The sequence below is a fragment of the Trichosurus vulpecula genome, chromosome 5, assembly GCF_011100635.1.
Source record: "Trichosurus vulpecula isolate mTriVul1 chromosome 5, mTriVul1.pri, whole genome shotgun sequence".
NCBI lineage: Eukaryota > Metazoa > Chordata > Mammalia > Diprotodontia > Phalangeridae > Trichosurus > Trichosurus vulpecula.
Genome location: NC_050577.1, coordinates 12,515,448 through 12,530,021, shown reverse-complemented (window position 1 = coordinate 12,530,021; position 14,574 = coordinate 12,515,448). Strand labels below are relative to the sequence as shown.

At 40.0% G+C, this 14,574-nt stretch overlaps 1 protein-coding gene across 4 annotated transcripts in view; it reads left to right on the top strand.

Moving 5' to 3' along the window:
• Positions 1 to 7,146, top strand: part of TMEM196 (transmembrane protein 196) — a 43,805-nt gene extending 36,659 nt beyond the window's left edge. For 2 of the 4 annotated variants that reach the window (XM_036761683.1, XM_036761682.1), the window contains exons 3-4: positions 1,578 to 1,832; positions 6,745 to 6,804. In XM_036761683.1, the coding sequence (XP_036617578.1) occupies positions 1,578 to 1,832; positions 6,745 to 6,804 (315 nt within the window). Of the gene's footprint in view, positions 1 to 1,577; positions 1,833 to 3,497; positions 3,572 to 6,744; positions 6,805 to 6,854 lie in introns of those variants that run through there. The other 2 variants (XM_036761679.1, XM_036761680.1) reach the window with 2 other exon arrangements.
• Positions 7,147 to 14,574: the final 7,428 nt, after the last annotated feature.

Below are 14,574 nucleotides of genomic sequence, written 5' to 3'. Positions count from 1 at the left end.
CCAGATCTAGGTTTTCAGTCCAGTTTTTTTTTTTACCAACTCTCTTCAAATCACTCCCCTTCACTCACTCTCCATTCCAGTTAAACTGCCTTACTTTCTCATTCCCCAAACTTTGTATTCCCTCTCCACTCCCTTATTTTTCCCCATGCCTTTCACAAGTTGTTTCTCATGCTTACAATTCATTCCCACATAACTCCCCCTTTTAGAATCCTTAACTTTCTCCAAGGCTTATGTCCAGTGCCTCCCCCAACAAACCATTTCTGATCCTCTCTCACCCTCCTGAGATTAGGTGACTTCTGACTTTTCTGTGTAAATGTGGTTTCCCCATAGTTGGATATAAATGCCTGATGGCAGGTACCATTCTGTGATTTGTCTTTATATTCTCAACACCTACTCCAGTGCCATGATAGAGTAGGAGCTCAGTAGAAGTTTGTTGAATTAAACTGAATTGAATTCTGACCAGCTATGTGTGTGTTCAAACATGGAAGTATATATACATATATGATTGTGTGTGTGTGTGTGTATATATATATATATATATATATATATATATATATATATATACATATATAAAAGAATTTAAAATCTGTCAAATTATGAGCATTTATTAAGCTCCTATGAATGTACCCCAGAGCAGACATTGTCCTGTAGGAGGCATCTCAAGAATGTTGTCTCATACTGCGTAAAAGATGTTTCACATTCAATATGGAGACTCACACTCACTCCTCCCTGGCCACCCCACTTTTCTATGTGCCATCTTTTCCTATTAAAACATAACCTTCTGGAGGGCAAGGACTATGTGTATCCCCAGCACTCAGCACAGTGTTTGGCACATAGCAAGTGCTTAAGGGATACATTTCTATTCATTCAATCATTCAGTCAACAAACATTTAATAAATATCAACTAAGTGTCTGGCATTGAACTAAGCACTGGGGATATGAAGAAAGGGAAAAAATAGTGCTTGCTGTCACAGAGCTCAGAGCCTCATTTATTCATTAATTCACTGATTCATTCTACTTCCCTTCAACTCTTCTCTGACACTCATCCCCAGACCCTATCCATGACCACTGGATGAAAAGAACCCAACCCAGTGTGTCCCTATCCCTTGATTTCCCTTTGTCACACCCACCCCTTTAACCTTCAGGCCACCCAGACCCTATGAAGCTGTGGAGCAGGAAAAGTCACCTGGATGAACTGAAAGTCACCAACCACAAGCCTTGTAGTAAGATGGAAGATTGCTAAACCTTCGCATCTGCAGTACCCCCTACCCGTTAGGCTGCTAGGCATTGAGTCTGACCTGATGATGCTCCCTAAGGACTTCTGGGGCTTGCCATCTGACCTGAGACAAAACTTTTTTATGTGAACAATGTTGCTCAATTAGAGTGTGATCTCCTTGAGAGCACAGACTACCATGTTGTTGTTGTTTTTCTATTTGTATCCCTGGATTTAAGCACAATCCTTGGCATATAGCAAGTTCTTAATGGCTTTTTTCATTAATTCATTTATCATATGCCCTCTGAGTCAGGCTCTTCTCCCCACCTCATTCATCCAATACCCATCTCTTATTTTTCAACAGATGATCCTTTTTTCAGCCTGCTGCATCTGTGGGCTAATTGGTGGCATCCTGAATTTCCAGTTCCTCCGAGCAGTCACCAAGAAGACATCCTCTCTCTACCCACTGCGCCTGGCCTCCATGTCTCTGGCCTGCATTGGGATTGGGGGTTGTACCCTGTCCTCTTGGCTTACTTGCCGCCTGGCCAGCTATGAACAAAGACGCATGTTCTCTGAACGAGAGCACTCCTTACACCATTCCCACGAAATGGCAGAAAAAGTGAGTTCTGGGCCGGGCCCCATCACTGCCCATTTGTGTTGAAGGGTGCACTCTGCGGCTGGGGGAACCTGCTGCCACTTTTAGATGAGAAAATGTCTGGGAGACCCATGCCGGCCATCATCCTCTAGAGGCTTAGTCCTGCTGGATTGGTGAGAGCTATTTCTCAGTATTGTATCTTTGCACTTCATGGTTACACCCATTTCTGCATAATTCTCTGGCATCTCTGTCTATTCAGAGACACAGTCCTAAAAATAGCATTTCCCAAATAATAGAATGCCTTCTTATACGAATACTCATGTGTCATACTGGGGGAAACACAGTCTTTGGGATATCCTGTGATCACTAACACCAGTTCAAGGAAGACAATTAGTTCCCTTCTCCTTCCACTCCAACTTTTCAGCTGGGGGCTTTTGATGATATAAATCAGATCTGCAAATGGAAAAAAAAAATAGTAAAGAGGGGGAAAGGATTACGTTAGCATAGATATTGAGATCAACACAGAGTACCTGGGTTCAAATCCTAGTTCAGATACTGACAAGGTGAATCCATCTAGGTGATACAGTGGATAGAGTGTTGGGCCTTGAGTCAGGAAGACTTCAGTTCCAATCCGGGGACCTGGACAAATCATTTTACCCCTACCAGTCTCATTTTCCTAGTGTGAAGAATGGGAATTGTAATATCACCTTCTTCCCAGGGTATCTTAAAGATAAAATGAATTAATATTTGTAAGGACCTTTGTGAACATTAAAATGGTATGAAAATGCTAGCAATTAGTAGGAGTAGTTGGCAGTGATACATTAATTCCCTGATCTGCCATTTCCTCCCCACTAAAATGAAGGTATTGGCCTCCCAAGGTCTCTCTCAGCTTTCCTATGTAACATTTTCTTTGGTCCTATGTAATATTTTCTTTGATCTTCACCTGATAGTTGACCTATTTCTTGTGTCTTTCCTGAAAGTTAAATGATTTGGCAGCCTTATTTCAAGAAATCCCCTTTAGTAGGAGCTCCCAATGGTTCCATGTAACAATAGAACGAGTCACTTCCTATATTCTATTGGCTATAGCCCACATTGCTTCAGTCTGCTCTCACTGCTGGAATGCTTGAGAGAAGGAATGATGCCTTTAACTAAAGAAAATCCAGAAAAACAATTCTTACATTATCACTTGCCTTGCATCATGAGGAGAAAAATGCCAAGAGTTAGAACAGAAGGAAGAATTATCTGTTCCTTTGCAATCTTAATTTGTCATGTCAGAGAGAACGTAAGGGCTGGACACAGGGCCCTTTATTAGTAAAATTTTTCATGAATTTCCATTTTTGGTGCAACTTTGTGAGGAAAATTAAGTGGGGACAGCTAACAAGTACAAATAAAAGCAATTTGAGACCTATTGAAATGAGTCCTTCAAAAAGAAATTCATTGTTGACTTAATGGGCTTTCAAATGGACAGAGGTGAACCAGGAGAAGCAGTCACCCATGATCTCCTAACAAATGTTGGCAATGTCTTGATCTACAGATATTTCCTCATTCATTGTGGATACTGGCTGTTTTGTGCTTTACATATATATATATATATACATTTGTACATAATTTATACTAGCATGATTTAGCCATGTTTTACATGTATATGTCTATGCAATATTTACCATATGATTATTATATTTATATTAGAGATTGAGGGGTATTGAAATAACCGACTTGCCCAGCTGCCCGGTGGTGCCCCCGACACCAGAGTTACCTACAAGGTACGCTGAATTCTAGGGAGTTACCATGTTGTTATATCATATCAGGAAGTACTTACCTTTCAGAGGGCATCATGAAGACAGCCAATCAGCATGGGCTGATTCTGTGATGTCATTTCCACCTGAGCCACTTCCAGGAGTACTACTTCGAGAAAGTGACCTCCTTCTCCATGGCACAGTCTTGTTGCTTAAAAGTTGGTTGAATAATATTCAACCTGTCTGGAGGCATCCAAGCACATTTCTGTTTGGATGATTCATGCCTTTTCTAATTTGCTGCATCACATCTCTAGTTCAGAACCATTTTGCCTAGGCTCTCCTTTTGATAGTATAACCTCTGCCAGGATATAGAAGAACTATCTATATCTCCCTTGATGAGATTTCATTAACAGAGTTTAATGCTAATACTGTGAAAACTCTCTTAAGGTTCTCCCACTTTTAAAGTTTTCTTATGTGATCTATTTTTAAAGCAAATCCCATGTGAAGGATGGAGGAAAAATAGGGTACCCATTTCTAGTTTCACTAGCATGATTAAAACTACATACAATTTATTTTTACATATATATGCATATATATTAGTTTATTTGGGGAAAAATGCATATTTGCAAACAGGCAGCTTGGCCCTGACCAAATGAGAATACAATACTCTCGACTGTTTTAGGTACGCCTGATTAAAAGAACATCTAAATGAAAAATGAAGCCCACCTCCTTCCTGTCAGTAGTTTTACTAGATCTGAATGATGGTGATATAAGTGAAAGAAAAAAAGAATTGTTTCCTTTAGAAAGTTTTCTGAAATACTTTTAACCATTAATTAAAAAAACATTTCATTTGTTGCTATGGATACTATTCCTTTATTCTTTTTAAACTTTTTTTTTGTTGAAAAGCTTATGTCCAAAAGAATGAGAGGACAAGAAAACCTGGAGTCATTGTTTCCAAAAAGTGATTGTTTTGAGCATTTTGTTTGCTTTGAAAAGGACTACAAAGGAAGTGAGAATTATTTCTGAAGAGGCTAAGCTGAACTTGGTGGTGGTGAAGAGTGGTTGGGAGGGGACTTCTCCCAAGTTCAAATTTACAAATTGCAACATTATCTTACAAAGTCCCAACCACCATTCAGTCATTTCCAGTGACTGTTCAATATATTTTCCTAACTTGTGCCTTACTTGCTTTCCCCTGAAAACTCTCAAATCCAGCTTTTGTAGTAGGTTGGAATTTGAGGAATATGGTGCATGCCTTTGGCCCTAAACACTTCCTCACTTCAAGTTATTTGGCCTCTGTGGGCCTCATTTGCCTCCTGTGTACAATGAGAGGTTTGAACTGATGCCTCCCCCACCCCAGCTTTAGAGCCCAATGAGCCCATGATCCTCTCCTAGGGCCTACAGTTTCAAGAAAACATTTTCCCCTTGAAAACTTTTTGGTCTTTAAGAGCATTCATCAAAATGGCCCTTTGCAAAGGTAACTTACCAAACCATTGATTCAATTGAAGTGAGAGGAAAATTTGTTGATAATTAGTTGAAAATAGGAGAGAAGAAGACCTGGAGTTACTGGTGGAGTGTTGTGGGTACATCATTGAGAGAAGAGGGGCCCAGAAATGTGAGGTAGAAGAACATGAAAAGACCATTTCTGAAAAGAAAACAATTCTTTCAAAATTAGCATGTATGTTGGGGTGGGGGGTGGCCAGGGACATATAAAACCTCATCTCCTTATGCCTTCATCTTATTCACCACTGATTTCCTCTAAATAGAAAAAAATGCCAATTTTTTAGAAAGTTTGAATTTAAAAAAAACACTGCAAAGCAACCTCTCCTCAGGTTCCCCTCCCTCCCCCTCCCCTTTTTTCAATACACCTTTGCACAGACTCTATAAAAATCGTATAGCAATCATAAAGAATAATCTTGCATTGGTATCATTCTCTTCTGTCCTTTTGCAAAAAGTACAGGAGAAGAGAGGGAGTGGTGTGTGTGTGTATGTGTGTGTGTGTGTGAGTGTGAGAGAGAGAGAGACAGAGAGACAGAGACAGAAAGACAGAGACAGAGAGAGACAGAGACAGAGAGACAGAGATTGAGAGAGAGAGAGAGAGAGAGAGAATTTGGGCTACACCAATTTGAGTATTTGTGGAGAGTGCCTTCGTGTGCCAATAGGCACTTGTTTGAAAATAGACATCAAATGTGTTGGACAGGATGCAAATATGTGTAGGCAGGTGAACAAGCCTTTTTTTTATTTCCTGTCCCTACTGTAACCCACAGTTATGTTCAGCAGAGCTCATGGCTGTAAAAGTTCCCTCACATAACTCAACTTAGCTTGTATCTTAACCTCTAGACAAAGCCTTCTTGGGTCATCCAATGGGTATTTATTTTCATTTCCTTTCCAAAAGACTTTTCCCTCTTCAGGCATTCTTTGTAAATGGTCTTTTCAAAAAAATTTAAGAGAGTTTTTACTGTATCCTAGTCTTATGAAAAATAAATCCTTCCCTTCCCTGCTCAAACCCCAGCCCCTACTGTTCATAGCCCATCTCTCCTCCTACATAGCCAGTGGTGCAGTGGTCATCTCCATGTTCTAGGCCTCAGTTTCCTCATCTACAAAGTGTTGGACTACATGATCTCAAAGTTCCCTTTTAAAATATTTCATCCAAAGTACTCAATGTCTACAGCGAGTAAGACACTTTGCTAGGCTCCAAAACCCAAACTAGCAAACAGCTATTACCTTAATGGAGCTTCCATTTTATCATCATCTGGTGGCTCTTTGCCATTTTCTAGTGGTAAAGTTGTCATCCCCACTGGCACTTGTTACCACCTCCGCTGACACTCTCAGAAGAAAGGCCCAAGATGTGAATGAATCTAGATACTTGGTCTCTTTTTTCTTTATATTTGGATTTTTCCAAATCATATTAAGGTAGAAGTGGAAGGAAAGGTTTCATACACACACACACACACACACACACACACACACATACACATGTCATATGACTAGAGTAGTTGGCTCTCTTAGAGTTCTAGTCTAGCATATCTTATGAATTCAACCATGTAGTACCATCTAGTTAAGTGCCACCCCTCTCCCTTAAAAAAAAGAGGGAAATTAGCCAATTTTTGAAAGTTCTCTGAAATCTCTGACATACAAAACCATTAAGTTAATTTTCTTCCTTGTAAGTGCATTTTGATTAATTCATTTTCTTTCTCTAACAGGAAATGACAGACAATATGAGCAACGGAGGGCCACAACTAATATTTAATGGAAGAGTATAACACTTTTTTTTAATTGAAACTTTTTTTCCTTTCTTCTGGATTTCCATCAGAAAAGGATATGCCAAAGGATTCATCCAATATGGAAACATTGTTGGCTTTTACTGTCAGGTTTCAGATGTTATGGAACTTCTTGGCACAATGGTCTCTTGGATTTTCACTAACATTTCTCTTCCTGGATTTGGCCACATGTATCTCTCCATTTCTTTCTGTTGAGATAAGAACTTTCCAGGAGTGTTCTCAGAAGGGCTTTCTGATCAGCTTTTCAAATCACTTTCACAAAGACTTTTCAGAAGAGGAAATAAGTGAAAGAAAAATTGGCTTCCCACATGGCCTAAATCACACTTTGACTCGCATGTGAAAAAGACAGGGGAGAAAGAGAGATGGGTCTTGCCTATAATTGGTCTCAATGTGCAAATTAAAAGAATGCCCATCTCTGAGGCTATCTCTGTACTGAACAATGGACGGCTGCAAGAACACCATGACTCAAAATCTCAGCCATGCCTTGTTGTAAAAGAAACTGTAAATATTTCCAATTTGTGGATTCAGCATATTTCATAACTTATTCATAAAATAAGAAATAAAGTGAACCCTAAATTAGAGGTAAAGTGATTTTTTTCTTTTCAGAAAGAATACTAGTCAGTATGATAGTACATGGTTTGTACAATGATTGGAGAGGTTGCCAAATGATTGTGATTTTCCAAAACCTATGTTCTCTTTCATCAGACTGTGCAGAAGAATCTGTAGGTTCATGAACAATGACTCTGGCTACAGAGAAGTTATGTGTACATATACACTGTAAATACATAAAACATATATAGCATATATTTATAACATACATGTATGTAAATAGAATGGGGAAAATTGGGAAGATTTGATCTAAAGACAAGACTTTATCCCCACAAATTTGTGGGGATTTCTTCCTATACCTTTTTCATAGACCCACACATCATTGAATTAATTTTGATGTGTGTCCTACTTTTTTTTCTCCTTGGATTATCTGGTGGATGTAAATATTACTGTATTTGATGTTGAGTGGTAAGAAGGGGGTTGTTGAACAAGATGGTGAAGCAAAAGGGAAAATTGTAGATGAAGTGGACCTTCTTAGTATGGTTTGTGAAATACAGATTTTTATATCATGGTGTGTATTTTCTGTGCACATTACCCATTTTTAAGCTGGGTACCCATGTGTTTACTTATATGGCTTTTCATGACCTAAGTCATTATAAATCCTTTCTGGTCAAACTCAGGTAGGTGGATGACAGGTGATCCAGTCCCCAAGCAATGAAATTCAGATTAATTTTGGATTTCCTTTCTCTAAAACTTCACATAAAGCAATAGAGTATTGATGCTTAACCATAAATCACACACTCTATGACCCCATAGAGACCTCAACTTGAAGAAAATGAGAGAAAAAGTATGAAAACTATTCATGCCTCAATCTTTAAATAACCCCAGAGGAGGATGAGTAGAGATAGAAACTGACTGTCCTCTTGGGAAATGAATGCATTGTCTTCATATCATCCCCTTGGTTTGACTTCATATTACGCAAAGCCCTTCCTAACACAATCTCACATGATCCTCACTGCGACCTTAGGAAGCAGGCAAAACAGGTACTGTTTTCCCCGTGTAAAGACAACAAAATAATATCTGGAGAAATAGAGTGACTTCCTCTAGGATTGCAACAGGATTAAAATCTGGGTCTTCTAGAGGGTTCTTCCCATGTGCTTTCAGTCATGCCATTAATACCTCCTTTCTGTTTTATTTACATAGAACCTGTGGCAACAACTAGGGCAATTCAGTTTTTAGTAGTGAAGTTTCCCTGAATCAGATATTGATTTCAAGGACCAACGGTAAGATAGAGAGCACTTGAAAAAATGAAAAAGAAATGACTTCTATTACAGTTATCATGGCATTCTTGATATTGGGATGTCTCACTGGGGCACAAGTGAACTCCAAAATTTATAAGAAGGGACACATTTTTTATTTTAGATCCTCACTATGAACTTTATGCAGAAAAATATGTCCAGAATTTTAGCTAATGGGAAACTCAAATTTTGTTGCTAAGTTCTAAGCTGCTTAATAATCATCCCCTTCCTAAACCTATGGAAACCAATGAATCTGCAGGTTTATGGAATTGTCTCTCTCAATAAAAACATTGGCTTGTAGCCTGTTGGGGTCTGGTTTTTTTTTTATTTTTATTTTCTTACTAAAAGCCTCATCAGCTTATCTGTATTTCTACATTATGAAGCCAATTGACTTCAGAAGTCATCCACTCATCCCGTGAAAAATACTGAAATAACACATGATGGCTCTTGAGGGGTGTGCATGTGCCTACCTGGCCTCTAGCCCTGTAAATCCCAACTGGCCAAGGGCACTCTGGTGTAGTCCTGCTCCCTAAGGTTCTATTACTCAGAGGATTAGAGGTTTTTTTTAATAGAATAAACACCAAATGGAACTTAACATGATGTTTCTTCCTTTATAGCCATGTTTGTACCACATGGAGTTGCAATATATTAGGACCAGAGCTGTTTTCTGGGTAAAATATTTATGCCCCTTGAAAACTTTTATAAAATCCAAAGTGGGAAAAGAAATCTTCTTTTAAAAAAAGTAGCATATGGATAGACTATCATTCCTTTTTTTTAAAATATGTCACAAGAGACTCTAACAACCATTACAACTAAGAAAGAACCAACAGTGTATGCTAGATGACATATCCATATATCTCTTTTCAAATGCAATTATTATAGGTTAAAAAAAACTTTCGGGGCCGAAATCACATTGAGGTTTAAATGGAATCTTTTCTGATCTCATTCCAGAGAAGGGAAAGAGCTCGGAAAAGCATCACAAATCCATTCCTGTGTGCTTGGAAATTTAATTTTCATCACACATTGAATTAAGAGCTATAATTTTATAAGTGACTACATTCAAGAGTTGGCATGAACCCGTGCCCTCCGGGGGGGATGTAATGGGAGACCTAACACCCAACTGTCAGGGAAGCTGATGTGCTACTGGGACGGAGAGTCCAGCTATGCCACGGAGGGGTATGTCCTGCCAGAAGCCTCAGAGGGAGTAGGGGGAGTCTGCCTGGAAAATGGAGAAATCAATCGGGCTGTGGTCAACAAGGGGAACATTTGACAGAAGAATTGGTCCTGTGACTGTGCTGATGTGTGTCTATTTAATAAAAGAGGAGTGTTTTTGAAAGCCCTGGTTGCTGTGGGTTTCTTTTCATTCTGACAGCTCACAGGCTTTAGGCAATTAAAAGAAAAGTTTGCTACTGAGTTTAGAAAAACCAACCTGTTCCATGTACAAAGACAGTAGCTGCAAATATATGAGAGGTTACACAAACACATTGAAATCACACATTTTCTTCCTATTCCAGAGACAGCCGTTGTCTGGGTCTGCAATTTACTGGCTATTAATTTCAAGCCCCATTATATTCAAGCCCCCGTTATATGGGGTCCCATTATTCACTGCCCTGAAAATACATATTTTTTTTTCTCTTTTTGTAAATGGTAGTCACTTATGAGATTTACAGATTACAGGATGATCACTGAAACAAAACAACAGAAAATAGAATAGATACCAAGGTAGGATATGTTAATCATCTAATCCCTTTCTGGAGACCTTGTGTTAATTATGGTTCAGAGTAGGCAAAACATCCACTCCCAACATTCAATTTTCCTGAACAATAAAAACTATTGGCCCGGTGGAGACTCGATTTTATTCCGGAGGTAATAGGGAAGAGAAGTTTGGAAGCTGAGAACTTTGCATTAAATGCAATGATGAGCTGTTTAATGGAGGGTTGGGATCTGTAAAATAAGAGGATGGCTGTGATTTCTGTCCAAGTGCACAAAGGACAAGAGGATTGCACCCTTCCCCGTAAGATTCCAGAGTGGAATCAAGTTTCAGACCTGAACCTTTCTGACCTGCTACCTACCAGTTAGCAAATGGCTGGAGGGACAGGTGTTAAAATGATATTTTGGTATGAGGATTTGAACTAATCCCAATCTAAGAGACCAGCATGTTGTGGGGTCCCCTGTAGAGTCCTGAGGAAAACTGGGGGCATTGACACGTTGTGTGGAAAGGAGGTATGAGAGCAGAAGAACCTTTGGCAGAGCATCTCTGTGACTGTTGTTTCTTCCCTGTTACAGCCATAAGCTGACAACTCATCTGCATGACATGGGAGAATGAGGCCCAAAGCCTCCATCACCCTGGAGAGACAGACCCAGCTACTGAGAGCCACTTGGCTCTGGATTCCTGAGTCCTTTAGACTATGCTGAAATGCTGCTTGAAAGTGCCACCTTTGTGAGCAGGAGGTGATGAAGATGTCCTGGCAATGGGGCTATTCTGCCCATCTTGTGACTAGTGATCCTTCAGCTAATGTCACCATGAAAAGAACAACCACTCACACAGTGTACCAAAAGTCTTAGGGCTGGTTTATATCTTTAGAAACCTACAACAGCACCAAGACTTTTGGAACAGCCTGTCCAGCTCCTAACATTTGGAAGAGGACTTTCTAGATAATATCTCCTCTGAACCTCAGAATGCCCCAGGGAGGTGGGGACTAGAGGGGTTGTTATCCCCCATTTAACAAGTGAGGAAACAGACTCGAGAGATTTAGTGAGTTTCCAGGGATGACTAAGCTAGTGTGAGAGGCCAGGTTGCACCCAGATCACCATACCCCAGCTCCAGTGAGTGTGGCCCCATATCCCAGCTTTATACAAACAAAGCATCACACCCGCTTTCTCAATCTGAATCTGTTGCCCAAGCTGTCACCCCCTCCCTTTAGCTGCCTACCACTTACATTTCTTAGTTACCTCCATTCCAGCATGTCCAAAGCAGGCCTCCCACTCCCTGTTTTCCCATCTTGTCAAAGACACTCCTATTATCTCAGTCACCAGGCTGAGGACTCTTTTCCAGGCCTCTCATTTCTCCCTTATTTAAATTCTCATCCCTTCTCTCAACTGGACTAATGTAACTTCCTCCTATCAGGTCCCCCTGAAGACAATTTCTCAATTTTTTTTCAGTTCATGATAAGAAAAAAGAAAATTTTATATTAAAAAGTATAGCTCCCTAAATCTCCATTTCATCCTCCACACAGCAGACAAATTGACAGTCCTAAAACACAGGTCTACTATATAGCCCCCCTCATCCAGAACCTTCAGTGGCTCCCCATCCCCTCTGGCACTTCTGGTGTTAAGGCTTGCCGAGCTCTTTCCAGGGCTGCTCATTAACCCTGGCTGTCACCCAGCTCTCACCTGTGGCTCCAAGAAGCTGTAGCATGCTCAGCAGCCACACCTTGATAAACTGTCTCAGCAGATGGGCTAAAACAACAGGCTTCACACCCTTGGGTGAGTTGGGGGCAGCAGGTGGTGGGGTTGAGTGCTGAGGAGTATTCAGAGCTTGGTCAGACCTTGAACATGCCAAGGTCATCCACTGCATCCCAAGCCATCACCAGTCATGTTGACTTTTGTCTTGGTGCTGGACTTTGATGACTCAGGAAGAGAGAGTGAGATGGACGACCTGTACAATTCTACCTCACTTATATCCAATTCACCCATGAGTCAAAAGACATCACCCTGGTGATGTCATTGGTCCTCTCTGAAAACAAAGTCTCAAATCCAAAAAGTTCTATCTGGCAGTAACAGACTATCCCCCATCTATCTCCAACCTCCTTTAATAGGCTGCCCCACGAAGGCCAGAAGTCCCCGAAGCCTGAGTAAGTGGGTCCCACAAGTTAGCAGCTGTTTTGGCCAAAAGAGGAAAGCAGAAAAGGATGGTGGGAATTGCTGCAGGTCGTAAAGTAAATGATGTCATTCAGGACACATTCTTTCCCCTAGTCCAGGATGACTCATTCTGGGATACACTAAGGCTCCTCCTGGATTCCAAAATGCCATGTTTAGAGTAAGTTAGTTCTCAGTAGCATATGTGTGTGTTATAAAACATTAGGAATTTTGAATTGTGATGTTGATTCAGCACACTTTTAACTAGGGCTGTTGGGGACTTTTTTTTTCTTCTGTCTTTGGTTTTATCACCAGCAACTAATGCTAAAGACAACAGGAAGGAATGACCAGAGACCTGGGGTCAAGCGCTCCTTTATCACTCACTGGCTCTGTGCCCTTAATTCCTTCACTTAATCTTTTGTAGCCAGCTTTTCCTTTATCTGGAAAACAAGGGAAAACATCAACTTATTGGACTGGAAATAGGCTGGACAAGTGATTTAATTTAATTCAGTTTTTAAAGCAATCATTGTGTGCCTATCAAATTGAGACACTGTGTTAAGGAGGTCAAGATTTTTTTTAATTTAAAGTTATTTATTTAACATATTTAGTTTTCAGCATTGATTTTCATAAGAGTTTGAATTACAAATTTTCTCCCCATTTCTACCCTCCCCCCCACTCCAAGATGGCGTATATTCTGGTTGCCCTCTTCCCCAGTCAGCCCTCCCCTCTGTCACCCCACTCCCCTCCCATCCCCTTTTCCCTTCCTTTCTTGTAGGGCAAGATAAATTTCTACACCCCATTGCCTGTGTATCTTATTTTCTAGTTGCATGCAAAAACTTGTTTTTTGTTTTTGAACATTTGTTTTTAAAACTTTGAGTTCCAAATTCTCTCCCCTCTTCCCTTCCCACCCACCCTCCCTAAGAAGTCAAGCAATTCAACATAGGCCACATGTGTATCATTATGTATAACCCTTCCACAATACTCATGTTGTGAAAGACTAACTATATTTTGCTCCTTCCCAACCCATCCCCCTTTATTGAATTTTCTCCCTTGACCCTGTCCCCTTTCCAAAGTGTTTAGTTTTGATTACCTCCACACCCATCTGCCCTCCCCTCCATCATCCCCCCCTTTTTTTATCTTCTTCCCTCTTCTTTCCTGTGGGGTAAGATACCCAATTGAGTATGTATGGTATTCCCTCCTCAGGCCAAATTTGATGAGAACAAGATTCACTCATTCCCCCCTCACCTGCCCTCTCCCCTCCTCCCACAGAACTGCTTCCTCTTGCCACCTTTATGCGAGATAATCCACTCCATTCTATCTCTCCCTATCTCCCTCTCTCAGTATGTTCCTCTCTCATCCCTTAATTTGATTTTATTTCTTTTACATATCTTCCCTTCATCTTCAACTCACCCAGTGTCCTCTCTCTCTCTCTCTCTCTCTCTCTCTCTTTATATATATATATATATATATATATATATATATACATACACATACATACACATTCACTTATATATATAGAGATATATACATACATACACATTCACTTATATATATATATATATATATATATATATATATACATATTCCCTTCAGCTACCCTAATACTGAGGTCTCATGAATCATACATGTCATCTTTCCATGTAGGAATGTAAACAAAACAGTTCAACTTTAGTAAGTCCCTCACAATTTCTTTTTCTTGTTCTTTTTCTTGATTACCTTTTCATGCTTCTCTTGATTCTTGTGTTTGAAAGTCAAATTTTCTATTCAGTTCTGGTCTTTTCACTGAGAAAGCTTGAAAGTCCTCTATTTTATTGAAAATCCATATTTTGCCTTGGAGCATGATACTCAGTTTTGCTGGGTAGGTGATTCTAGGTTTTAATCCTAGCTCCATTGACCTCCGGAATATCATGTTCCAAGCCCTTCCATCTCTTAATGTAGAAGCTGCCAGATCTTTGGTTATTCTAATTGTGTTTCCACAATACTCAAATTGTTTCTTTCTGGCTGCTTGCAGTATTTTCTCCTCGATCTGGGAGCTCTGGAATTTGGT